Source organism: Corapipo altera, unplaced genomic scaffold (assembly GCF_003945725.1).
Source record: "Corapipo altera isolate COAL_440 unplaced genomic scaffold, ASM394572v1 148, whole genome shotgun sequence".
In the NCBI taxonomy this organism is placed as follows: domain Eukaryota; kingdom Metazoa; phylum Chordata; class Aves; order Passeriformes; family Pipridae; genus Corapipo; species Corapipo altera.
In genome coordinates, this window is record NW_020885265.1 from 1 (window position 1) to 25757 (window position 25757).

Consider the following 25757-nt stretch of genomic DNA (forward strand, 5'->3'; position numbering starts at 1 on the left):
TTTTTTGGGTTTTGTCTAAAGAGGACAGACAACATTTGTGAAAGCAACATTAAAATTTTGAAAGCTGTGAATAGGAAAGGAGTAACAGGTCTAACCTATGTCAAGGACAATTCATGTTAGACATCAGAAAAACTTCCTAGTGTTTCAGATAGTCTAAACATCTCCATCGTTGTTTTTAGAAACTACCAATGGAGAGACAGAACTTAAACACCTGTCAAGAACGGCATATGTAACAATTGATCTGATCTGGAGGAAGGAGGATGGCCAGGATGGCCTTTTGACATTATATGTCATCCACATATAATGAGCTTTAATTGTAGGATAGTGAAATAGACAAAAAATTGGAATTCAGTATTACTAGGCAGAAGCGGAACGACAGGTTTTTAACTCTCATAATTTCCTGTGTAATCTAGACATTTCACATTGTATGGAATAGAATGTGAGTATTCATAAAATATGAATTTAAATAGTATTATACAAGGAAACAAGTCAATATTAATAGATTCAGTTTCTGTACAGGTATAATGTTAATGCTGTTATATATTTCATATATAGTGACTTGAGTTTGTAAACTCCTTTCCTTCTTCCTCAGGACTTCAGCTGTCTGTGATCCAAGACACAGTTGTGTCACCATCTCTCAGACTTGTGAGGAAATTGCTAAATTCTGATCAAGAACTACAAAGAAATTGATAAAGGAGACTTCTGCAAGGTAAGAAAGGTAAAATGGCAGACAGAGGTAACAGTCTTAAGATGGAATTAAGCAACAGTTTAAGGATTCAAGAGGAAAACATCATCATGAAAAGGGAAAAGCAGCAATTTGGAAGACAGCAATTAAGTCGCAATGAGAATCCACTCCAGAGACAGTAGAAACCAGCTCTACCCCACCTCACTGGGGACTTCTTGGCCAGCAAAGACTTTTCCTGTTTCTATATATAATAGTTTATTGTACCTGTACAATCTCTCACTGTACTAGAGTGCCCAAGAGAGATTATTCAAACCATGCATTTATATCAAGTAGCAGAAGGGAATTAATTGTACCTCAGTTTAGCATTACAGTGTTGACAGACTATTTCAAAGGATTGATGGTCATCCTTCAGACATACAAGAAGTTCCTATGCTCAAAATTCTAAAAATTTGAGTGAATGTAGTGCAAGAACAGTAAAACTATGTCAGCCAAAGGGAAACTGGCTACTATCTTAATAAAGAGAGGGTTGAGTAAACCTTCTGAATATGTATAAGTATTTTCAAATAGAAAATATATCTGACAATGCAGGTCCTCATAGAAATAAGAATATCCAAGAGGTATTGTTCTGTCTTCAAATAACAATATCCGTGAAGGGAAATGCAGCAAGAAACAATTAGCCAATAGGTGCAAAAAACTTGTGACCTATTGCAATTTTTAAAGTACTAGATATTTTCCTCAGGTATAGCCTTTAGTTTAGACAAGGTCAACTTTCCTGACCCATTGAGTCACTTGGCAGAACTTTCAGCTGCCTGAAATCCCCTAAGACATTTACCACATAACTCAATAGAGGTAGCTCTTTGAGCTGCAGTTGTCATTTGCTTCATAGAATCCCACTGGTCCACGTTGGATAGGGCTGAGATGGACGTGTATTGGAGTTTTGGACAATCCAGGTGCAGAAACATTATCAGCCATTTTTTATTTGCTTGTACAAGGGATTTGAATTGTCCAACAGTTCCCATTTCACCAGATCTCTGCTTCTTCTAATCACTGAATAACAAACTGCTTTGGGAAGGAATTTTGAATTGTTTATGAGCCTTAAATAGCTCAAAGATCACAGATTGGTCATCTCTGTTTAAATCTATCTTCTGTGTGAAATTTTGTGACTAGTAAGTAGAAGGAGAAAAAAGAAAGGTTTTCTTTCTTCTGGACTTTTGAATGATCAGGACACTCTGCTTTCAAGACATATTTACTTAGCATCAGGTTCGTGTCCACTCGATACAATGTCTATAGGAGATTTCATGCCTCAGCTCTTCAGTCTAGAGAACTAAAAAATCTCCCTTGATGACATCAAGGCTTGGTTAAAGCTGAGGGTAAGCTGTTGATTTAACCAAATAACTGATCTGAGGGAAGACAGCGTTTTTCAAACATTGGGATTATGAATCCTGCTAATGTATTTAGGGCAAAACTGGTCGGCAGACTTCGGATGAGACAGCATTTCTCCTCAGAATAGATTGACTGCCACCTACACTGTTTCTGGATGTTTCTGTACATCTTTGGTTGTGGATCACCTACTGTATTCACCTACATGTTTTTTTATACTCAGGTGCAGGTAATGTGCAGTGGTGATGCCTCAGATTCTTCTGTTCTTGTTTTATGATGCAAATTCAATCTCTTCAGACTGAAATTATATAGTCAAACCCAAATTATCAATTTTAACGTGGACGTATCTGAATGATTTATAGCCAACTGTAAGATATAAGAGATTAGAAGAAGGATTTAGTGATCTTTCCTGATTTCAAATTCTGTGCAGTTGTGAAGCTGAGTGAACAGCAGTCAAAGTATACAAGCTATAGAGAAATTACAAAATTTTGTATCCTACTAAGTAGATGTAAAATACTGTAAAATACGTTCCCAATTTTCCCACCTTTTTAGTATCAGTTTAGTTGCTTCAGCTCACAGTGTGATAAAACCAGGTGTCTTTCATTTTCTTTGCTTTACTGTATGCAGGCAGTAGAAACTCTGGTAAAAATTAAATTGCTCTTCTGCTATATTTCTATTTCCCTTTCTTATCATGATTGCACTGCCATAGCATCAAGACATTCCAATGTGATAACAAAATGTTGTGAAAGATCTTTTAGTTTTGACCATTCTCCCTTTAATGTGAAATAGTTGTGAAAGTCCTGCATATAATATTTCATTTTTTAATCAATTAATTTTCTTTAAAATTTCCCATTTGACTTTATTCAGTTTCCCCTGAAATAATTGGACCAGTTTGTTAGGATTAAGTGTAGGAAAGTATTTAGGCACCCAGGTTAAAACCTATTAACTGCTGGGGATAGACCTCCATACAAATATTTCAGAATGACTTTTCATAAACAGATAATACTTATACTTACTAATCCTTTATATTTTGCTTGACTGATAAAGCTAAACTACCCTTTCTAAACCATTCCTCAATCTGATAAGACTGTTTGTATTCCAAAACATTATAAAAATACTATTTACCAAAATTTTGAGATTACAGGCATACATGAAAAAAAGGAACAAAAATCATTTCTTCTGTGTAATGATCAGATTAAGTAAGTTTTGTGTAAGTAAAGTGATAGGACACCTACAGAGAAATTAATATAAATCTACTTGTCTTCTAGGACATGTATTTTTATTTAACTTTTCACAAATTTTACTTCTGTAAAAGTGTTGAAAAATGTCTAGTTCAATACATATACTGAAATAAGGTTAAGAAGTGAAATTCATTTAATTTAAATGTTTTAAATATTTATTATTTTCATCAAAGTAATGCCTACAGATACTGATAAAGCCAATACATTCCACAATGTCCATTAATAAAGGTCCAAGTGGACTACTATTAAGTGGTCCATTTCAAACAGTCTAGAATCTGAACATACTTTCAAAAATCAAAAAGATGCTAATTGAGAAGATTTCTGCTGACCAGAGCTGTTTCCCAACCATTTTTAAACTGAGTCTGACACTCATCTTGCTGTTCTGCAGTTACTCAAATGAGAAATTATATGCACTACAGTAAAATCCCCTTTTCTTTCATGCTAGATGGGTCGTGTTTTCCTGGATTAGACTTAGAAGATTGGAAAAGAAGCAAAAGAGTAAAAGAATCCTTTGGTGTTATTTGGTTTCTTTCTCACTGTGTATTCAAGAATGGGCTCATCCTTAAGTGTAACAGTTACTTGGAGCATTCAGCAACACCTCTGATAAGGTAAAGAGGAATTCCTCTGAATTTAAGGGGCATAGTTAAGCCAACAGTAGATCCGGGGAACTTTTTTTGATGGAAGAATAGAGTATTCAGGGTTGTTTTCCCAGGTGACAGTGAAATAAGTGTGTGTTTAAGGAGTAGTATTATTCCCTTTAGGAAAAGGGAGGTACAGTCCAAAGTGCATACATTTTACTCACCAATATAGGGAAGGCAATTGGAGTGGGAAAAAAAAATGAGAGAAATCTATTTGTTATCTCTGTCTTACGTAACAAGAACAAAGTCCAATCGTGCTGTATGTCCTGAACCATCTTAATTCTGCTCATGCTTGAGTAATTTTTCAGAGGACTGGACACAAACTCAGAACAACCTTCTCGGTATGTCAGTAGTTTGGGACTTTTTTTAAATCAGAGATATTTTATAAATTCGCTTATGTCTAAAATTGGGAAAAATCCAGTTAACTGGATAAAAATTAATTCTTTTAAATAAACATTTACTTTCTCCTTTATTTTGTATATCTTTGCTGAATTGCAGAAAATATTATGCTTGTATCATTTAAATGAAATTAAATGAACGACCTACAGTTATGAAATGAATACAAATCCAAAATGTTTGTAAGGAAACACCAAACTTCTGGGCTGTTCTCAACAGGCTTATACTTGTTCATTATGAGGATTCACTTGCAGTGTATGATATTAATAACTTTACTGATTTCAATAAGTACCTATATTTTTCTTTCAAACAAATCATTGTTGAGGTAATTCAAAAAACATTTATGTTTTTAAGATTACTAAAATATTTAAAACATTTGCTCAAAGTTGTATATTTCTCAGTCAAATATTATTTTACAGGGAGCTATTTTCAATAAATTTAAAATGCATTCTGAAGATGAAAAGAAGAACTATACTGCAGATGGAAATATTCATGATGTTGCCAGCCAGGGTCATGAATCTGAAGACAAACAGTAAGTATTCTTAAACATTGTGAACATTCTGTATTGAAGCTTGTAAGATTACATTACATTATTTTATATTATATTTCATTTATTTATTTTATTTTACTTTATTTTTCAGAAAAGCCTAATAACAGAAAGCTTGGTATCAAATTGAGAGTAGCATTAATTGACATGTTCATTTGGTGCAGAAGGACCTTTGTCTTTTTCTCGTAAGGACTAATTGTCCACAGTTTTGAATGGAGTTTATTGAAAAAATAAATCTGAAATACGACAGAAATTCTGTTTGGAGTGGACATCTTGGATACATTTATGCTATTTGTTAGAGATTATCTTAATATCTTTCATATGGCAGGGAATCAATATTTTACATACCTTGAACATTTTATGTATTCCCCACCCACCATGTGGAAAAACTTGATTTTGTAAGTTATCTTCCCCTTTCCTATTTTGAAATTTTATAGTGCTTCAGTTCACAACTTCCCTAACCAGGTAGTGGAACCATTGAAACAGGTGAACTGGGGAGAACTTGACTTAAATTTACAGCAGTCAGGAGCTGATACCTGGAGATTTAGGGTATTCTCAGGAATGCTCAATAAATCGTAATCATTTTACACACAATTTTTTTACTGTAAATTTTTTTCATAATTGTATTTTAATTGAACTGCTTTAATATGTTGCATTAGTATTTCTGTAAAATGTCATCTATTTTTAAACTCATTAAAATCATCATACCTTTTCTTAGAAAGAAAAAGAAGAAGCAGAAGAAAGGGGAAAAACCTAAGGTGGTCAGCCCTTTTGCTCTGGTAAGATTTATTCTCTCTGTATATGTGTACCTATATATTCATGCAGGCACATTTCAAAAGGCTAAACAAAAATGATTGCAATTATGTTAGTGCACTGCATCTATGATACTGTCTGTACCAAATACTGTGAGACTGCAGAATACTGGCTATAGCATAGAAATCAAGCAGTTCTCTTTGTGGATGCAGTTATATTAAAGAAGCTGTCTTATTACTGTTAAGGATTCTTAGGAGTCTTCCCTTATAAGTGATCATGCTAAACACACTCATACTAGATTTTTGTTTGTGAAAGACAGGGATTTCCATGTTCAGTCATTTCTTCTGAAACAATAAAAAGGGCATCCACGTGTCTACAATTATGTATGGTCTTGTCCTCTAAATTACCAGAGTCAGGTACTAATCATACTGATTAGGCCCATTAATCATTAATCAGTCATCTGAATCAGCAGTAAAGAGTAACTCTGTGGCATTGACGAAACTTAAAATTAAGAATTGAGTACTAAAAAATACTTAAAATTCCCGATTTTTTCTGTATGTTTCAAAAAAATATTTCAATATTTAATCAAAATCAGTCATAGGTCCTCTTTTAGTAATGCTGAAATATTTTCTTTTTTTGTAGGTTTTGTATGTATAATACACAGCAGTGATATTGCAAATAACAGACATAAAACTATAGTCCATGATGCTGGACAATGCCCAATTTCTTTACTTTGCTATATCAGCTTGCACTTGTACAATTACATCATAGGACAATAATTTAAGTCAGTAATCTTAGCATTTTACAGTACAGAATAAAGCCAATGGTTTTGTAACAGATGAACTCAAACTTTATTAAGTTCAATGGCAGGAGGATTTAGGATTTCAGTACATTTTTATAATGTCTGTAGTACATTAGGAACAGTTTTTCTGACTGCATAATAATGAATTTGAAGTAAAAGAGATTATTGCCTTAATTATCACAATGCCATTAACATTTCTTATAATTTGAACTTTATATGGTGAACTTAAAAAGGGCAAATTTCTTGTGCTTTGTTTACCTATGGCCTTTCTTACCCAGGTGCATATATCAATACATTAAAATAGTACACCTCTCTAGTTTTGAGAGTTTATAGCATAAAAGTGCTTATAGTGAAGGGATTTATTCCTGTACATTTAAATTGTTTTGTAAACTGAATTTCTAATCAGATAAAGTTGTAGTTTTGTGACAGCAGGTGTACAATTGATAATTTTGTCTTTACATTCCTGACTGTGTAGACATAGCATTGTGTTAGCATTCTAATACAATAGTTAGAATTCATTTCTCACTCACAGTTTCGATACTCCACTTGGTCAGATAAAATGTTAATGACACTGGGCACTATTCTGGCAGTAGCCCATGGAAGCTCTCTCCCTATTTCGATGATAATTTTTGGTGAAATGACGGACAGCTTTGTTGCTTCTGGAGACTTAAATTTTACAGGTAAGAATATATCTGCTGTGCTGAGAACAATGGCTTGTATTTAAAAAGAGATGGGGAGATTCAGGCATCCTGACAGGACATATTGATGTCAGAAACCCCTGTGCTATACTATCACATGAATTAGTAAGTCATGTTCATTGTAATAGACATACACTATATTTTGGGGGATTTTTATTGTATTTTTTAGTTTCTGCGTTAGTAGATTTTATTTTTGACTTTTTTTCAAATTACCTGCTACAGTGCACATTCAATAAATCATGTTTAACTGTGCTTGTAATAAACAGAAAGTGGCTGGGTTTCCATCTCTTCAGCATGGGCTCTTGTTGATTCCCTTGCATCAAATCTGACAGTTATAGTTTATGAGGTGAATCAGATTAGCAGGTAGATTAATCGGAGATTCACTATCAAAAATAAAAGTACTAATTTTCCCTGGGATCCATCTGTTGACTAGCCTCATTTGCTGAATCAGAACTGTGAAATCAAACACAAAGGAAGGAGGGTAGGCATGCACTGCTAGATACAAGAGGAAGGAGTGATACTGTCACTTTGGTGTCAACACATAGATCAGATTATGTCATCCTCTGAACTCAGAGCATCAGTAAGGGATGCTGGTGTGTGGGTAGTTTTTTTCATCAGTCCTCCCAGTCAAAGGGAAAGGGTTTGAAAGGGCTAATCAAATCTAGTCAATGAAAAAATGATTACTGGACTGGTGGCACAGTCCAAGGGTTCAGCTACTTCTGACCATGGGACTCGCATTGAGAAATCCCATCTCCTGGGGGCTGGGGGGGTCCATCTGTCAGAGAAGGAGAAGAGAATCTTTGGCCATAGGCGTGCCCAGTCTTTAAACTTAAGCTGCCAAGGGAGAGGAACCTCAGTCCATCCCACTCCTACCAGTGTGATGCCAGTGCCTGCAAGAGATGCCTGGAGCCTGGAGAGGGGACCTACCTATGACTTGAATGTTGGAATGAGAGGATACAGGCTCTTCTGGAAGAACATTTGGGAAGATGAGAAGGGGGCGTCACCCTCTATGTCAATGACCAGCTGGAGTGCATGGAGCTCTGCCTGGGGTTGGATTCCTTCTAACCCATCCCAATCTATGATTCTGTGTATGCTCAGGAAGACTTTTTAATCTCAAATTACGCTGATATGGTTTTCTAGTCAGTGGAGTTATGACTAATCCTGTATTAGTAAAGTTCATTAATTTTTGTTAAAATTTTCTCCTTTCATTCAAATCCACTCGATTCAAAACAAGATGTAACAACTCTGAATATGCTGAACAGCATGCAGGAAAAGTAATTTGTTAAAGCTTGCTCTATTAAAAGTATTTACTCTTCTTTCTAAGGACTGAATTCTTCTCAAATGAATTTCACTGCAGACATGCTCGAGAAGCTGGAAGAAGATATGACAAGGTAATTAGAAATTGGTATTTCCTCTTTTTTTAGTGTAGGCACACATTTCTATTTAAGCCATTCTTCTCCCAAGAATATTTTGCTCACTTTAAGCAACACAAAAACAATGATTGATTGAATAATATATGTACCTAAAGATTGGCACATGAGATTATTTGAGGCACTGGGAAGATTCTTGAACATCCCCAGCCATTCCCCAAAATTTCCCTGTCGTCTCTTGCTCTCAGCCATTCTGCCCCCATTTCAGGGGTGCTCCGTGTTCCAATGACATCTGCATTGCCTTCTTTTTTACTTCTCTTCCTCTGAGTTCATAAAGATTATGATAAAGATTATGATAAAAAATTATGTTGATTATCGTCCATCAATTCCTTGAGCTGTGGTGATTCACTTGCAAAAAACAGAATTTAAATTGTCAGATAGGATCTGCTTTGCTGCCAAAGCATCAAGTGCAACTAAATGGCTCTCTGCAAATATCTGAAAGGAGGTTGTAGCAAGGTAAAGATCTGTCTCTTCTCCCAAACAACAAGCAATAGGACAAAAGGAAATGGCCTTAAGTTGTGACAGGGGAGGTTGGATGTCTTCGTGGGAAGGTTTGTCAAGCATTGGAAGAGGCTACCTAGGGAAGTGGTTGAGTCACCGTCCCTGGAGGTATTAGAGGATTTGTGGATGTGGCACTGAGGGACATTGTGCTGGGTTAACAGTTGGATTCAAGAATCTTAAAGGTCTCTTCCAACCTAAACAATTCTATGATTCTGTGAAATTGTCTACAGAAAATACAGATTTAGATTATATGCAGCCTTAAATCTAGCATTCTAGAGCAGGCAATAGCAGAAGACAATATTCAGCAGATGTTTCTGCTAACAGAGCTCCATAAAGAAAAGATCAAATAAGCAGAAACAAAAGCTGCTAATAGATGTGCTTTGTTAAGGGGCTTTATTAACCACTGTCCACACACTTGGTTTATGCAGGATGTCTACAGTTGATGTGCACTTTCTTGTACCACTTCAGGTTTTTTTCTCAGGTTGAACTCTGTTCCTCATTAGGTATTGAAAAATACCTGATGTGGTCTTCAAGGCAATTGTCTTTTCTGAAGAGAAGGAAGAGATAAGACATTTGCTATAGTAACTCTTGCTGTTTTATGCCGAAGTACATTATCATTTCTGGTAGCAGTGGACTGTAAAGTAACATCATTTAGATTCAGTAGTTAATTTTGCAATGAAAAAAGAAAATCAATTTACACCAGAAAAAAAAAAGTTCTTTACCCTAAAATAAATGAGCAAATTAGGAAAAGGCCGTTACTTAGAAATGAAGAACTTGTATGTAATGAGAATGAACAGACAGGGAACTGACTTTTATGCTTTATAGGAGAGTGTGGCCACACAGTTTCTTGCTCCCTCAACATTTCTGACAGTCTCTGACACAAATGCAACCAATGCATACACACCTTCAGTGGGATATCCTTTTGCCCAGTGATTTGAAAGCAAATTTGAAGGCAGAATTGCAGAACTAAATAATTTATGCATGGTTGAAGTTACACTAACTGTTCTGTGTTTAGTAAATACCTGATGCCTACTTGCACAATGTTTTTAAAGTCTGTCTTATGTTTACTCTAAAAGAACTTGAAAAATAGTTGTTCTTGTTAGAACAACTTGTTTTACCCACTATTTATTTGCTGAGTGATCTCTCCCTGTCCTTATTACCACCCATGAGCTTTTAATTGTATTATTCTCTTCCCTGTCCAGCTGAGGAAGGGGATGGAGCATGTTGGGTTGGGCACCTGTCTTCCAGCCAGGGTCAAACAACCACAAACATCAGGCATGCCACCGTATCTTTTAGTCATTAACTCTGAAAGTACAAGTATGAATAAAAAGCAGCACAAGTTTCTCTTTAAAAACAAATTGTTTCATGAGGAACTTATTACTTCTTAGCAGCACAGGAACAGGATTTCTTTTCCAAAGTTTCTAGATAGAGCCTTGAGTTAGTGATTTCACTGGTTTGAAGAAGCAGCTGGTTGTACTCACTCCTTGTTTCTCTAAGAATGCCTGCCAGCAGGTCAAATAATAATAAAACCCATTTACAAGGACAAAGTTCTCAAAGAGGTGTGTTCAAATACTGAAATATACACGTGGACTTGGTTGTGTTTGTTACTCAAACAACGGCTTGCCCAAACCCCTACTATCTCTCTAAAGAAAAATAACTATTACTTTACAATGCAATAAGCATTTACTCTCTGATTAGTTTCAGCATTGAATTTACAGAATATGTTTCATCAGCATGGAATCTGGCAAAGATATGAATCCCTTTTGAGACAATTTGTCATGAAACAAAGTCCAAGCATAAATCAATTCTTTGAAGTCATATAACATCATAAAGTAATTGTCTGAAGTAATTACTGCTGAATTTAGATGCAGTGCTCTTGGGGTTAGTTTGGGAAGGTTTTTTTAAGTTTGTAGAGTTTTAATGAAGCTGAATGTGATCGAAGTCAACATTCAACTAACCAGCATTCCGTTAAGCATTAACCTGCTTTTATTAAACTGTTTCGATTAAATGCATTTCATAATGAGTATGGTTCCAAAGTCCCTAACTAAACTGTAAGGTATCATAGCTGCAAGAAAGACTGGATTAAAATTTGAAAATTTTAATCTGTAAAGCCATTCTCTCCTTTTTTGAGCAGAGCATTTGCACACAGATTCCTGCAATTTGCTCCCGCCAAGGAGCATGTTACAGTTCTACAGAATCAGTATGCATAACTTAGTACACATGAGTGAAAGTCATAAGAGTTTTATAGCTTTTTGCTCATTATTTGCTGTATTAGATGCAGTATTCTTATAATTACAGATATATACACCCTGAATATTTAATCCTTGATTTTGGTCATGCTTTACAAATGGAACCAGTTCAGATATATTTTTCTGGTTTAATTCTGGTTTAAGTTCACCTATAACTGATTCTGATGTCAATTGTGTATCAAATCAAAATTGATTTAATTCTTTTTGAATGGTTTAAAGTTGTGACTCAAGTTGTGTTCCAGTTTGAGAAATATAGTGGTTCACACACTCCTGGTTTGGATTTGACACCTTGCACAGGGCTGAATTAATTTAAAATTAAAATATCAACTATGCACAAAATAGAGAGCAAAAGAATTTTCAATCCAATGGCATTTGCTTGCAATAGATGTACATGTAGTAATGCTGTATTCTCCAATCAGGAAACATTTCCAGCATCCATGCATATTTTTATTTATATAGACAGGTACATTGTATGGTGTAAATATGCATATAATATAGGTGTATATGATTAGGTCTGTCCATGTGTGTTAAAAATGCTAGGGAGTTTTTGGAAGTGACACACGTATGTGAAAATGATATTGTATCTGAAATACAGTTCTAAAATAATCTTATGAGAAAATGCATGTTAAATTGACAAAAAAAAAAAAGAAAGTTAGTTACTGTCTAATTATATCTTTTTTTTGGTTATTGCAAAAACCCCCCCGACATTAAATACTATTCATAGAAAACTTATCAAGTTTTACAGAGGTCTGAAACAGAAGAAGTAAGCATCACACCAAATTCAGAATGGTGAGGTAATTAAAATCAATTTAAGAGAGTCTTGCGTTTTTTGCCATTTTTTTTTCTTTCAGATATGCATACTACTATTGTGGAATAGCAGCTGGTGTTCTTCTTGCTGCTTATTTACAAACTTCACTCTGGACACTAACAGCAGGTCGACAAATAAAAAAAATTAGAGAAGAATTTTTTCATGCAATTATGAGACAGGAAATTGGATGGTTTGATGTAAATGATGTGGGAGAACTTAACACTCGTCTTCTAGAGTAAGTACACTATACCATTCCCAATGTTGTTTAACCTTATTAAGCATGTCGGAGTTACATTTTTTTTTATTTTCATTGTTAAATTAAGTTTTCAAGTTTTCTCATGGAGGGTCTCAGAGACTGAATTTCTAATACTTCTGATGCTGGACTGTCACAAAGATGTCAGAAAAGCTTTTTGTTGAGTTTCCTTGAACTGTGAGGATGACTAAGGCCCAGCCTATGCGATTATCCCTTGGGAGAGAAAATATAGTTTGTTTCTGTGCACACTGAGGACTGAATAAGGTGCCAGCTGACCCCAGCAGTGTGAACAGCTTTAACTGTATAACAAGATTTTCCTTTCTCCTTCCCTATCTTTTATTCCCAAATAGACCACAAGTGCCAAACTGATCAAAAATCTGAAATTAAGAGAGTGAGAGTAGTTTTACACTGTAGAGGATTTCAACCTTTTCAGAGAAAACCAGGTTTATAGCATTACAGTTTCACAAGAAATAGGAAATTTTCCTTGACCACACTATATAGTGCTTTACCTTGAAGAAAACTATTATTTGGAAACAATTAAATAGTAAAGATTGCCCTCCACACAGATGACCATGTAACAAAACCGAAAACGTTTGTATTTCTTTCTACATTTTTCTTCCTTTCTGGATCTAATTTGTTTTTCAGTGATGTCTCCAAGATTAATGAAGGAATAGGTCACAAGGTTGGACTTCTTGTTCAACAACTAACGGCATTTGTAGCAGGATTTATTGTTGGTCTTGTAAGAGGATGGAAATTAACCCTTGTAATACTAGCAGTTAGTCCTGTCCTGGGACTTTCAGCAGCCATCTGGGCAAAGGTAGGTTAACATACATTCACTGTCAGGTTTTATATTAATGAGAGATAATGAAATAAATCTACATATCTGAAATTCTTAGTGTTAGAACTTGTTGTTTAGTCCAATTATAGCTTTAGATAACACTTAAGTACATCAACTCTTAGAAGAACTGTGTATCAGTACCCTCTTGTTCAAGGCTGGGTTGGATAGGGCTTTGAGCAAACTGATCTAGTGGAAGGTGTCCCTGACCATGGCAGAGCAGTTGGAATTGGATGATCTTTAAGGTCCCTTCCAAACCAAATCATTATATGATTGGATGATTCTATGTAGTTTCAATAATATCATTATTATAGATTGGGTAGCCTTATTTGATTTGAAGCTGCTTCTGCCTTTATAGCACATTCCCATACAGAGAAGTAGAATCCGCATTTGTAACTGTTTAACCACATCCACATAAGTACTTCTTCTGTTGAAAGGAATAATTGCACCTCCTGAAAAATAAGGGAATAAATTAGAAAAAAACTTGGTCTCAGACACAGAGTTTCTTTCAGAGCTGTTAACAGCTTTGGCAAGAAATTTTAGATAGACTTACATGAGAGAAGGACCAAATTACTATGGGATTAGAATGACTTACATTTGTAGTTTGAAAGTCTTCACATTTTCATAGTATTTTATTTTCCCTACATTTTAAAGGTCATGAAAGCTTTCTCTGTCTTGAGTGAGTATATTGCAGAAAAGGTTAGAGAAGCATGTGCCATGCATGTCTACTGGCTGAGTCTTCACAGACTGTGGCCAACTAATGTAAGTTAAAGGACCCTCTGGCTAATGTAGCCAGAGATGAGAATGAGCTGAGAAGATCTGCCTGGGGAAAACCACACCAGCTCACTATGAGTAGTCATCTAATCTCCTGCAAAGGGTGAAAGCAGAGTGGAAAATCCAGCCCTTAGCTGTTTACAAAGGGTAACATTTAATTATTTGATTGAATTCACAATATACTTAAAATTTGGATATTGGACATTCTGCACTCATAGAAAATATAATCAAAAGGCTTCCTATTAGAAGAAAGTAACTATGATAAAAGTCATTATGAAGTGCTCAAACTCATTCTATTTTTCCTATGTCAAAATATTTGATCTTGTATTAGGTTCTCTCTACTTTCACTGACAAAGAACAAGCAGCATATGCAAAAGCAGGTGCTGTTGCAGAGGAAGTTCTGGCAGCAATCCGTACTGTAATAGCTTTTGGAGGACAGGAAAAAGAAATTAAAAGGTAAGAGCAATATTTGCTTTCATCAGTGGATTTTAAAGTCCTTGTTTCAGATAAATTGAAGTTTTCTAGTATCTTTGTTGTTGAAAGTCTTGTTTTCTGCATTTTTAGGTGATGGAAGATTGTCTGTTAGAGACTATTACAAGGTTCACTACGTTGAAAGATAATTAGTTATTTTTTTAGAAAAGTCAAAATAAGTTGATTTGTTGTCTCTGCTTTAGAGGGTATACAGACTACTTCACACATCACACAGTGAGAGCTTTAGACAAAAAAAGGATCCCTCTCACAAGAAGAGATAACGATATCCTTGGTACTCTGATTACTCAGTAGCTGTGAATGTGCTAACAAACAATATCTCTATTTCCACTACTGTAAAACATAATTCTTGTGATATATTTTAACCTTTTATCTTAAGTGGTTCACTATCAAAATTCACTGACCTTCGATTTATTTAAGGAACTTGAATGCCAATCCCTGACCTGCAATGGCCTTTTATTTCTGCATACCAGGTTGACTGATGTTGGCCTTTTTAGGAGTTATCTTAGGTTACCCTGTTCCAAAGATTACCTTTGTACAGTCTTTGGGTTAGATATTTTATATATCCTGATGTACTTTGTGAGCATGCTTGTCCTAACTCATCCGCACAGGTTTTGGTGCCGTGTGCCGTGGTACAAGTGTAAGTCTATTTTGAACTTCTTTCTTTCTTCCAGATACCATAAAAATTTAGAAGATGCTAAAAGGATTGGAATAAGAAAGGCTATTATAGCTAATGTTTCTATGGGTGTTGCTTACTTACTGGTATATGCATCATATGCACTGGCCTTTTGGTATGGAACTACTTTGATCTTGACTGATGATTACACTATTGGCCAAGTTCTGACGGTAAGTATTAAGGAGTAAATTCTCAATAATAGTGAGAAAAGAACGTTAAATTATGTAATGGGAACTTATTTGATTTTAATGAGAGTTATGGGCCAAAACTGGCAAAGTAGAATCCCTTCTGAACAAAAAGATTCTCACCACAGAAGTCTACATGTTTCCACAGCATCTCAAAATCTATATGAACCTAAAATAAAACATATATTATTTTCCACTGTTCTTATATATTTTCTGACTTTCATAAGATCAGACTGATACAGAAACAATTCAATCCAAAGCTGAAGTACAATACCCTTCCTAGTTGCTATTTGCTTTCAGATTTATGGGTCTGAATATATTTTCAGCATGCAGAAACAAATACTTTTTTTTAACTGTTGTGTTGTCTAAATAGATAATTTTTTTTTATGTTTTGCGCTTTTTTTTATGTTTTATGAGAGCTTGGAATCACTTCTGAGCGCTTTTAGAAATTGAGGGGGATTAAAATATACTTGTGACTAGGAAATATGTAAAAAACCCATTACTCATAAGTGGTAACTTAAATTCTTCTCTTGATGTGGCAACCGTTCTAATTTTGTATGAGATATCAAATTAATACGATAAGAAGAATAATTTTGTTAACCATAATAAAAGCCCAGACAGGTGAACATATGCATATATTTATTTTTTTTTTAAAACTATCTGGTTTGTTTTGTTTATGAATCACTGAAGTTCATGAAAAATGTCTCTGATACGTGTTTTTGGCTTTTTGGAACCTTTTATGCAGGTTGCCATACAGAACACTCAATGAGGTTCATGACCTTGTGTGTAATTTATTCTGTTCAAAGTATTTGCAATTTCAGTTGTCTATGTTGTAGTTCATTGAATGGTGGTTTTATAACAGGGATGGGAGGGTGTGGCCTTATCATGTGTTAAATTTGTGAACAGCCCCTATTCAAGAAAATGGGTGTCATGGGCTTTGCTCTGACTTACTGTGGCTGTTACAAGCTCTGAGCAGCATCATTTAATTGCCTTCTTTTTTTTTTTTTTTATACTAGCTGAAAGCAATAAACTATGCTACTCTGAGAAAACAGTTTATTTGTTCTTTTTCTCTTTCTTGTTTGCTTGCACTCACTCTCATTGAAGCAGAGGGGATCCTTTATTACTTTGTGATGGAGAAGCTGGATTTGTATCCCTCTATTTCACTGTAACTTTGAAAGCAGAGTGATAGTGCTTTGCATATCTGTCTTTGTTTCCCTGGAAGATATGTAATATACTTTCCAGTCTTTGGAATGTCTTTGGCCTAAGAATGAATTAATACAATAAAATTCCAAGACATCAAGTGACAGTCTACATTTTTTTGGCATAGATTTTACAAGTCTCAATCACCTTTTCACTTCTTCTCAATATATTTGCAGCATTAACATCGTGCATGAGCTCAGTTCTCAGCTGACTCTTAAAAAGCCCTTTTCTTAACGTGATTCTCTGTTTTCAGTTTTTCTGTAATTCTAGATTCCTTAAACTTCTGTTAACAGGCATGGAGCCTCCTGACGCAAAGATATTTAAAGTAAATAAATAAATGTAATCCTCTGGTTAATAAGAATGAATATATGTCACTGTAAATATTTCTTTCAGGTCTTTTTCTCTGTATTGATTGGAGCTTTCAGTATTGGACAGACTGCTCCAAGCATAGAGGCATTTGCTAGTGCAAGAGGAGCTGCCTATGTGGTCTTTAATATAATAGACAATGTGAGTATCCTTGCCCTTGTTATCATTTCAAAACTTCTTTTGAAGGGAAGAGACCTTTCTTTTTAAAGACAGGCACTATTTATGGAAATGAAATTAATCAGATTAAATAACTGTGTAAAATAAGCAGAAATATAAAGATAAAACCAGATAGGATGTGTAATTATTAGTCAGTTCCTCTTTGTCTTTTAGAATTACCAGTCCTTGCTTCAAAGGTAAAAGTACTGGATCTCTGAATCACTTGGTTTCGAAGGGTATCCTCTAATGTTTTTATCATGAAGGACACGTCTGTGGTGCTGTAATCACATGATTATAGACAATGTAGGTATATGAGCATAGTTTTCATGGTATCAGTGACACCAATGGTAGTGTGAGTGCCAGCAAATCAATACAACACAATTGGGTAAACTGGATATGTACCTCAACTGCCAAGAGATTGAAAAATCAGGGAAGCTGTGATTTTGCTAGCTAATGAAGCTCTATGAAATGCAATTGCATGTTTTGGATTATTGTTTTGGTATACTTCAAGTTCTAGACCCACCCTGGATGGAAACAAACCCACCGATAATTAAGAAATCTGCTTCTGAGTAATGATCAGCAGATTAGTTGTTTCTCAGACAAATTGTTTCAGCAGAAAGGCCAAAGCTATAAATGAACAGTGTATGAACAGCTCATTAGAGATGATGTACTCAGGTTAATCATCAGGCAGTGAAATGAATCTCAGATTATGGCTAGCTGTGGGTACAGTCTTAAGGACATTTGCTAAATTCACACAAAAGTTTAATGGAAAAATTATAACAGTATTCTTGCATAAGCCTATCATCGATGCAGCAACGAGGGAGCAAAACATCATGCAATTTTTTTCTTTCAGAAATCTCAACTAAATTACTTAAAACCCACATTTAATGTCTCTGAAGAGTAATGGTGCACTCCAGAACTTCTTAATGAAAAAAAATGGGGGGGTGTTGTATCTTATTTTGCACAGGAACCTCAAATTGACAGTTACTCAGAGGCGGGTTACAAACCGGACTACATTAAAGGAAACTTGGAATTCGAGAATGTTTACTTCAATTATCCATCCAGACCAGACGTTGAGGTATGTAAATGACACTTCATGTATATTAAACATATAGATGATTTGTTGGGAAAAAAAAATCATTAAGAAGTGACATAAACGAAATTTTGTTGAAAATATAACAATTCCAAGTTGATTCTCTAATGTATATAAAACTACCTTTCCATCACAGTGATTTTAGCTAGACATATTTACACCTTAGCCAAATATGTTAAATTTTCTGAGCAACTTTCTGTCTAAAGCTATAGTAAGTGTGGCTATGCAAAAAAACATAAATATGTATTTCTATCAGAACCTAAACTTACGCCCTAACCCAACTGCTTGTGTATTGTAATAATAATGAGATCATGGGTTTCAGAGTACTTGCAGTGCAGCTCTCTGATGACTGTGTGTGAGAAAGCAGATCCAGCAAGGACTTGCTATACACGGAATAGAGATCAGAATCTGTATTTGTCTGTCTAGGCAGAGAATAAGTTTGCTTTTTGAAGCACTGTCATAAATCCATAGTCTTGATTCAGTGGAGATGGAAGACATTTGAATGATTTCTGAAAATGTTTTCATGGGCAGTGTCTTTGCACTATGTAATTATTTCCTTCCTTACCTTGAAGGAAAATCACTGGCCATGATGAAACGATCTTTCTTACTTTTGATAGGTAGGAAGAAAAGACACAGAGCTTTTAACGATGACTTTTCCATAGCTTCCCTGTAGTTTGCATGGTGCATTAAAAAAAAAGTGAGGCAACATAATACAGGAATATCGCATCATATTGCATTTCTATACTATATTTTAGTTTTGGTAGTAATGTTATTATTATTTTGTCATATGAACTGGTTCATGAGAGAGGTAATTGTGAAGTGTGTTGTATAGCACATTGATATTGGACCAGTTGTGATGTAAATGTAAGAAATTAAGCTGAAATCATATTATCCAAAATTTAAACCCACGTTTAAAAATTTTATTTTGTACCAGATTCTGTTACAAATACAAAGGATATTTTACTGTAGTCTTTATATTTTCATCAAATTTACACTGATATTTCTACATACTGTTATGTTTTTGATTCCCTTTCCTATATGCACAGATACTGAAGGGCTTGAATCTCAAGATTAGTTCTGGCCAGACAGTGGCCCTGGTTGGCAGCAGTGGCTGTGGGAAAAGTACAACTGTTCAGCTCATCCAGAGATTTTATGATCCCAAGGAAGGCACGGTAAGATACCTCAAGTGAGCTGACTGCTCTATATGTCACACTTGTTGAAATCCTAGTTCTGGCCTCATTCACCTTGTTCCAATGATATGGTGAAGTCTTGCCTAAAAAGGCATGTGCCAGCATGGAAAGAGAGGTTCCTTGGTCAAAACACTCAGTTTTTGTCTGCTTCCTTATGATTAGGTTACCATTGATGGGCAGGATATTAAGACCTTGAATGTAAGATATCTGCGGGAGATTATCGGTGTGGTGAATCAGGAGCCCGTGCTCTTTGCTACCACTATTGCAGAAAATATTCGTTATGGCCGTGAGGACGTCACCATGGAAGAGATTGAAAAAGCTACCAAGGAAGCCAATGCTTATGACTTCATCATGAAGCTGCCCAAGGTAAGCAGACCAGTTCTCCTGCTGAACCAATTTCTTCTAAACCCTCTTGTGCCAAATAGTTCCGTAGGAGGAACGCTTGTTAAGAGAGGAAGCTATCCTTGGAGCTGTGAATATGCAAAGCTATGCAGAGGTTCTCGTAACTTTTGAGAAAGATGTTAATTTTATATCTTCAGGTCATGATTTGGCAGGTATTTGAAGAACTATTAGAATTCCAGGAACACAAATGATTAGGTGGGATTATCCAAGTACGTGTTTATTCCTGTAAAGGAAGGAGGAGACGCTACTGGGGTTACTGACACTGGTGATTCTTTTCTTCACACTGCCTGTCTTTGCTGGGAGTAATGTGCCACTGAGTGTTTTGAATGCATGTGGTTGTCTTGTAGAAGTTTGAAACCGTGGTTGGAGAAAGAGGGGCACAGCTGAGTGGAGGCCAGAAACAAAGAATAGCAATTGCCCGAGCTCTGGTTCGCAATCCTAAAATTCTTCTGCTTGATGAGGCAACATCAGCTTTGGATACTGAAAGTGAATCAGTTGTGCAGGCAGCACTGGACAAGGTCAGTAGTGTTTTAAAATGAAGCAGGTAAGCAGGAGCCTAATATTTACTTTTTTCCCTGACTTTTGTTGAAAATAAAGACGCATAAAACAAGAAAGGTAAATTTGGCAAATGTTCTTTGTAAGGAGAATTTTTGAGATCCCGCAAGTATTCCAGAGAGGAATCTTATTTCAAGTGAGAAGATGGAGTCATATTTTCTGCATTATTAAGCTTAAATCAACATTTTCTTGGTGTAAATACCATCCTGTGTTATTATCTGTCTTACTGACATGCATATTGTTGTCAGTCACCTGTTTAGTTAACTTATAAAGCCTAACAGACAAAATAAGCATTACCAGCATGTCATAATTGTTTGTAGCAGTGACTTGGCATGAAATACTCCAAGGAAACACTTGCTTCAGTTAACATGAATTCTTCTAGGTGCTTCTTTTGTTCTTAGTGTAGAACCGTCTTGGTAATGGACAGTTCATTCATTGTGCAACTCAGGAGTCTCTATATTTACCTTACAAATTTGTATCCTTGTGAACCTTTGCAGAAGACCTAGGGACTCATAGAATCATAGAGTGGTTTGGGTTGGAAAGCATCTTTAAAGATTATCTAGTCTCCACATGGAACAAGGACACAGTCCACTAGATCAGGTTGCTCAGAGCCCCATCCAGGCTGGTCTTGAACACTTCCAGCGGTGGGGCATCCACGATGCTGGGCAACCTGTTCCAGTGTCTCACCACCCTCATCGTAAAAATTTTTTTCCTTATATCTGATCTAAATCTACCCTCTTTCAGTTTAAAACCATTGTCCTTTGTCCTGTTACTACAGGCCCTGGTAAAAATCTCTCACCTGGTGGTCATAATGGTGGTCACCCTTCAGGTACTGAAAGGCTTCAATTAGGTCTCCCGGGAGCCCTCTTTTCTCCAGGCTGAACCCCAGCTCTCTTAGCCTGTCTGTATAGGAGAGGTCTGTTAGCTCTCTGGTAGTTTTTGTGGTCTTCCTCAGAACTCACAGTACTCCAGGTGGGATCTCAACAGAGGAGAGTAAAGAGGAAGAATCTCCTCCCTCAATCTGCTGGCCACGCCTCTTTAGATGCAGCCCAAGTTACAGTTGGCTTTCTGGACTGCAAGCACACATTGTCAGCTTGTGTCCAGTTTTTCATCCACTACTATTCCAAAGCCTTTCTCTGCAGAGCTGCTCTCAATCCATCTATATTGATGTTGAGGATTGCCTTGACCCAGGTGCAGGGCCTTTCACCTGGCCTTGTTGAACTTCATGGGGTTCACATGGCTTCACTCCTCAAGCTTGCTGGAGACCTGAATGCTATCCCCTCCCTCACATGAATAAGGTGCACCTCTCAGCTTGATGTCATTTGTAAATTTACTGAGTGTGCACTCAATCCCATTTATCTATGCCAATGAGGAAGATATTAAATAGTATGGGTGCCAGTATGGGGCTTCTGAGAGGTGTCACTGAGAATGAACTCCATTTGTTTTCCAACAAAATTCCACTGCTTGGGATCATTACTTTGATTAGTTAAGCTAAAATTTGCTTGATCACTTTCATACAGCCTCATAATTAAAATGGCAAGCTCTGACATTTGAAACATTAGGTGTAATATGTTTATAAATATCCAAAGATAGGTAGATAGTTGAACTAATTTTACATGAAATAGTAGGAGGTTTTCTTTTCACTGTAGCTACTTGAGTTAACAATGGCTTAGAGCTTAAAACACTGAACTTTTTAAAATATGAGTGTGAAGTATTCTCTAATGCTTCTGTGTATAAATTATTTCCATGAATTTTAAGGTTTAAATTGAGAACTATGGGCTTAAATATAAAACCTTCTAGCATTTTTAAAATTTTAAGGTTTGTAACATTCTGAAATTTTAAATATTGAGAATTTTGTTTAGATATTTGTGATCAAAATTGTAGGATGTATGTGTGCCATGGTGAAAGATTGTCTCTTCTTCATTTTCAGGGTAAAGATTATATTTCTGCTTTAAGGTACTCATTGAAATATGCTTTTGAATTTTTCTGGCAAGTTATATTTTCTGTGAACCCTTTTAGTGTTTCCTTTAGGTCTTATTCAACTCTAGTATGCAGAGGAACACTTTTTGAATTTACTTAGAAACGCTCATATTAAACTTTGCTATTTCTAGGCAAGGGAAGGACGCACTACAGTTGTAGTGGCTCATCGGCTGTCAACAGTGCGAAATGCAGATCATATAGCTGTGTTTGAAGGTGGAGTTGTCGCAGAGCAAGGAAATCATGTTAAACTGCTTGAGAGGAAGGGAATCTACTACAAACTTGTTAACATGCAGGTACTTTTCTCGCTAGCTGTTGCCTCGTTTTGGTTTTTGTTTTCCTCACCCACAGTCATTGTATGCTATCAGAAGTATGAGGAATTCTGCAGAATTTGTTAGCAGGAAAAAAAAAAGTGCTTTGGCAGGAGAACAGTAATTTGAGAGAAGAGACCACTAGTCTTGATGCAATACCTATTTAAACCCAGGATAGTACATTTTTAATCCTCTATGTATTTAAACCTGAAAGATTATTTTATGTTTTCCTTTTATGCAGATAATGTAGAGCAGACTACAGGAGCTTGCTATTCCATTTCTTGTTCTTAGCCTATGATAAAAGGTAAAATACAGTAGCTGATACTCAAGGAATAGAGCAGGCATATTTTAAGCTGTTTGTTTATATTCCTTCATATTGAATTTCTTTCTAAAGAAAAAAAATGTGGAGGAATAGAAGAAAAAGAAAAATAATCCAGCTATTGTAAGTGTGAAAATATGTTTTGAAGTTATGTAGACAGAAAAAAAGAGATTAGAAATTATAATAAATATCAGAAATATATTAAGTAAAGACCAAAATACTTTGATATTTACATCGCTATGTCCCACGTGACCATTAGGTTATAGGAGAGCTTCACTTTGTTTTACTGCATAACCACCATGTCCAATAAAGAAACTGAAACTCCCTCCTCAATATGTCAGATAGAAAAGAGTAAACTAGACCAATTAAAATATTTCTTCATAAAATATAAGAATGCATTTGGTTACCTTAGATGAAAAGTAACTTTGTATCCAAGCAAATGTGATTATGGGAAAAATGAGGAAATATAAAATGGAAAGAAAATTTAAAACCAAAAAAAAGAAAATAAAAAATGGAAAGCAAGAAAAAAGTTATTTTTATTAGTAGTGCAAAAAGCAGGAAGAAATAAGAACTTTCTGGAAAAAAATAAACACTAATTGAAGGCAACTTTGACTCCAGTTACTAATAACAACCTTAGGGGTGGGTAAAGTTTTATTTATTCTGTCAAAGAGACTGGCAAAACTACCACCAAAAGTAGGGGTCTTTTCCAGACTGCTAAAATTTTTCAGTCAAACTCTCTTTTTGACCTGTTTCATCCTGAACTTCCATATTCCATTTAAAGTCAAGAATTGTGAAGAGTGTTCTGTGGTAAAGAGGGTTAATTTTTTATCTCTTCATGAATAAACAGTGTATACCCTGAGAACCCAAGATGAATGCAAATGGTTTACCCTCAATTTAAAATTTTGTTAGTAGTTAATTTATAACAAAAAAAAAGAGCAGCCACTTTCACTCCCCTGCCGTCCCCTCAGTATAAGTATTTTCTTGAGAGGTGCGATACCCATATGAATAAAGCTCTGAAGACAGAGATCTACTAAAATATAATACAGATTTTCATATCTCCTTTAAAGCAGTATAAGTTGTTTCCCCCATATCTCTTTCAACTGAAACAAAGTTACTTTTACTTTGATTACCTTATCATTTTGAAAGTAATATATGCATAATTAATCTTAGCATCACATTCTTCCCACTTTTAGGCAATAGAAGCTGAAGTTCCCTCGTCAGAAAAAGACGAGAATGCACTAAGTGTCAAAAAACGTGAATCTGAACCAGAATTTGAAGAATCCCTAACAAGAGGATTGAGAAGACGGTCAACTCAGAGAAGCATGAAAAAGGCAGGAGAGAACGATGATGGCCCTGATGAGAAAAAAAGTTCACCTGTAAGTATCTTTGCAGAGATGTTAGTGAATTCGATTCCTTTGAAAGAGGTATGTTAAATTCATTCTCCTGCTCAAGAAAGATACAAGAAGAAGGAGGCATTTGATAGGGGTGAAAAAAACCACGAGAATTTTTAAATTCTAAATAGCCTTCAACTGTTAATATTCACAGCTTGTTTTTTTATTCTGAACATGAATGACAATACAAATAAAATGGGACTTTAAAAGTCTATAACAAGGTTGATGAGTTTATTATTGAAAATCAATTAAGTTTAAAAGAAATACACTTATGCATATTTGCATAACATACTGACATAGTCTATACGGGTTAAACATTCATTTAACAGAGCATTTGGCCCAACATAGAACTCTTACAATAAGACTTTCAACCCCCCCCCCCAAATATGGTTGCATTCATATTTACAGTGATTACTTTGCTGTTATAAATGCTTAGTAAACAATTACTTCAATTAATCTAGTCATGGATTACAGACAGCAATATGCCCAGAGTTAATAGTTCAGTCACCATTGACCAATACCAAGAGTATTCACCAACAAAAATTACATCAATAAACTAATATACAATGACAAGAGCTGTAGATGTAGCGTAACAGCTCTTTCTTCCTTGTATTAGAATAATAAAAAGAAATGTACAATCAGCTTTTTACAGTTTTGTACATTTATTCATGTTATTAAAAAGTATACATTTTTACTTCCTCTGACTAGATTCTGAGAGGAGGAAATTGATTATTAATCTCTCTTTTTCTCCCTATTTCTCCAAATGTTCATGCCTGTCCTAACAGAATTTCCATTTTTTAGGAGGAAAAATTACCTCCAGCTTCATTTTTGAAAATTATGAAGTTAAACAAAACTGAATGGCCATACTTTGTAGCTGGAACCTTATGTGCAGTTATCAATGGAGCTTTACAACCTGGATTTGCGATCATATTTTCTGAAATTATAGGGGTAAGTTGGAGTAAAATATGCAAAAAATTATATTTACACAAAATTAGTTTCTAATAAAATTAGGTTTAAAGCAATCACTGCATAATGAAGTTGAAGAGTGGATGAAGCACTATTGCAAACATTTGAAAAATCATATGATATTTACTAAATCCTAAAAATCTTCATATAACCTTATAATCATATGTAACATATGCTCAAATTTTATAGGAATGCAAATAACTACCAAACTTAGTTATTGAGAAAATGGGAGTATTGTAGATTGTTAGTTGATTTTAAAAAATGTTGTTTTAAATATTGTTCTTACAGATTTTTTCAGAAACGGACAAGGACATTTTAAGAGAACAGAGCAACTTATATTCACTACTGTTTTTAGTACTTGGGATAATTTCCTTTTTTACTTTCTTTTTGCAGGTATGTTTTATTATTTTTACTTTATTATAATTGTTCATCATGTTTTAGAAATCAGTTCTGAAATATACTAAAAATTTGCATCTTCATAATACACATCT

General features: G+C 35.2%; 1 protein-coding gene across 2 annotated transcripts; it reads left to right on the top strand.

Annotated features, from left to right (window-relative positions):
• The first annotated feature begins 593 nt into the window (after positions 1–593).
• On the top strand, positions 594–25689 carry LOC113940315 (multidrug resistance protein 1-like). 2 transcript variants are annotated; one of them, XM_027631444.1, is made up of 19 exons: positions 594–709; positions 3752–3914; positions 4760–4872; positions 5606–5666; positions 6975–7122; positions 8465–8531; positions 12172–12363; positions 13027–13198; positions 14322–14446; positions 15154–15325; positions 16934–17047; positions 18030–18140; positions 19202–19327; positions 19508–19711; positions 20095–20265; positions 22414–22575; positions 24103–24285; positions 25102–25248; positions 25555–25689. In XM_027631444.1, exons 3-19 carry the CDS (start codon positions 4784–4786, stop codon positions 25687–25689), a joined length of 2379 nt encoding a protein of 792 aa, XP_027487245.1. In that variant the 5' UTR covers positions 594–709; positions 3752–3914; positions 4760–4783. The 2 variants fall into 2 exon arrangements, with proteins under 2 accessions (XP_027487245.1, XP_027487244.1); XM_027631443.1 differs by lacking the exons at positions 594–709; positions 3752–3914 and adding an exon at positions 4181–4285.
• The last annotated feature ends 68 nt before the right edge of the window (positions 25690–25757 follow it).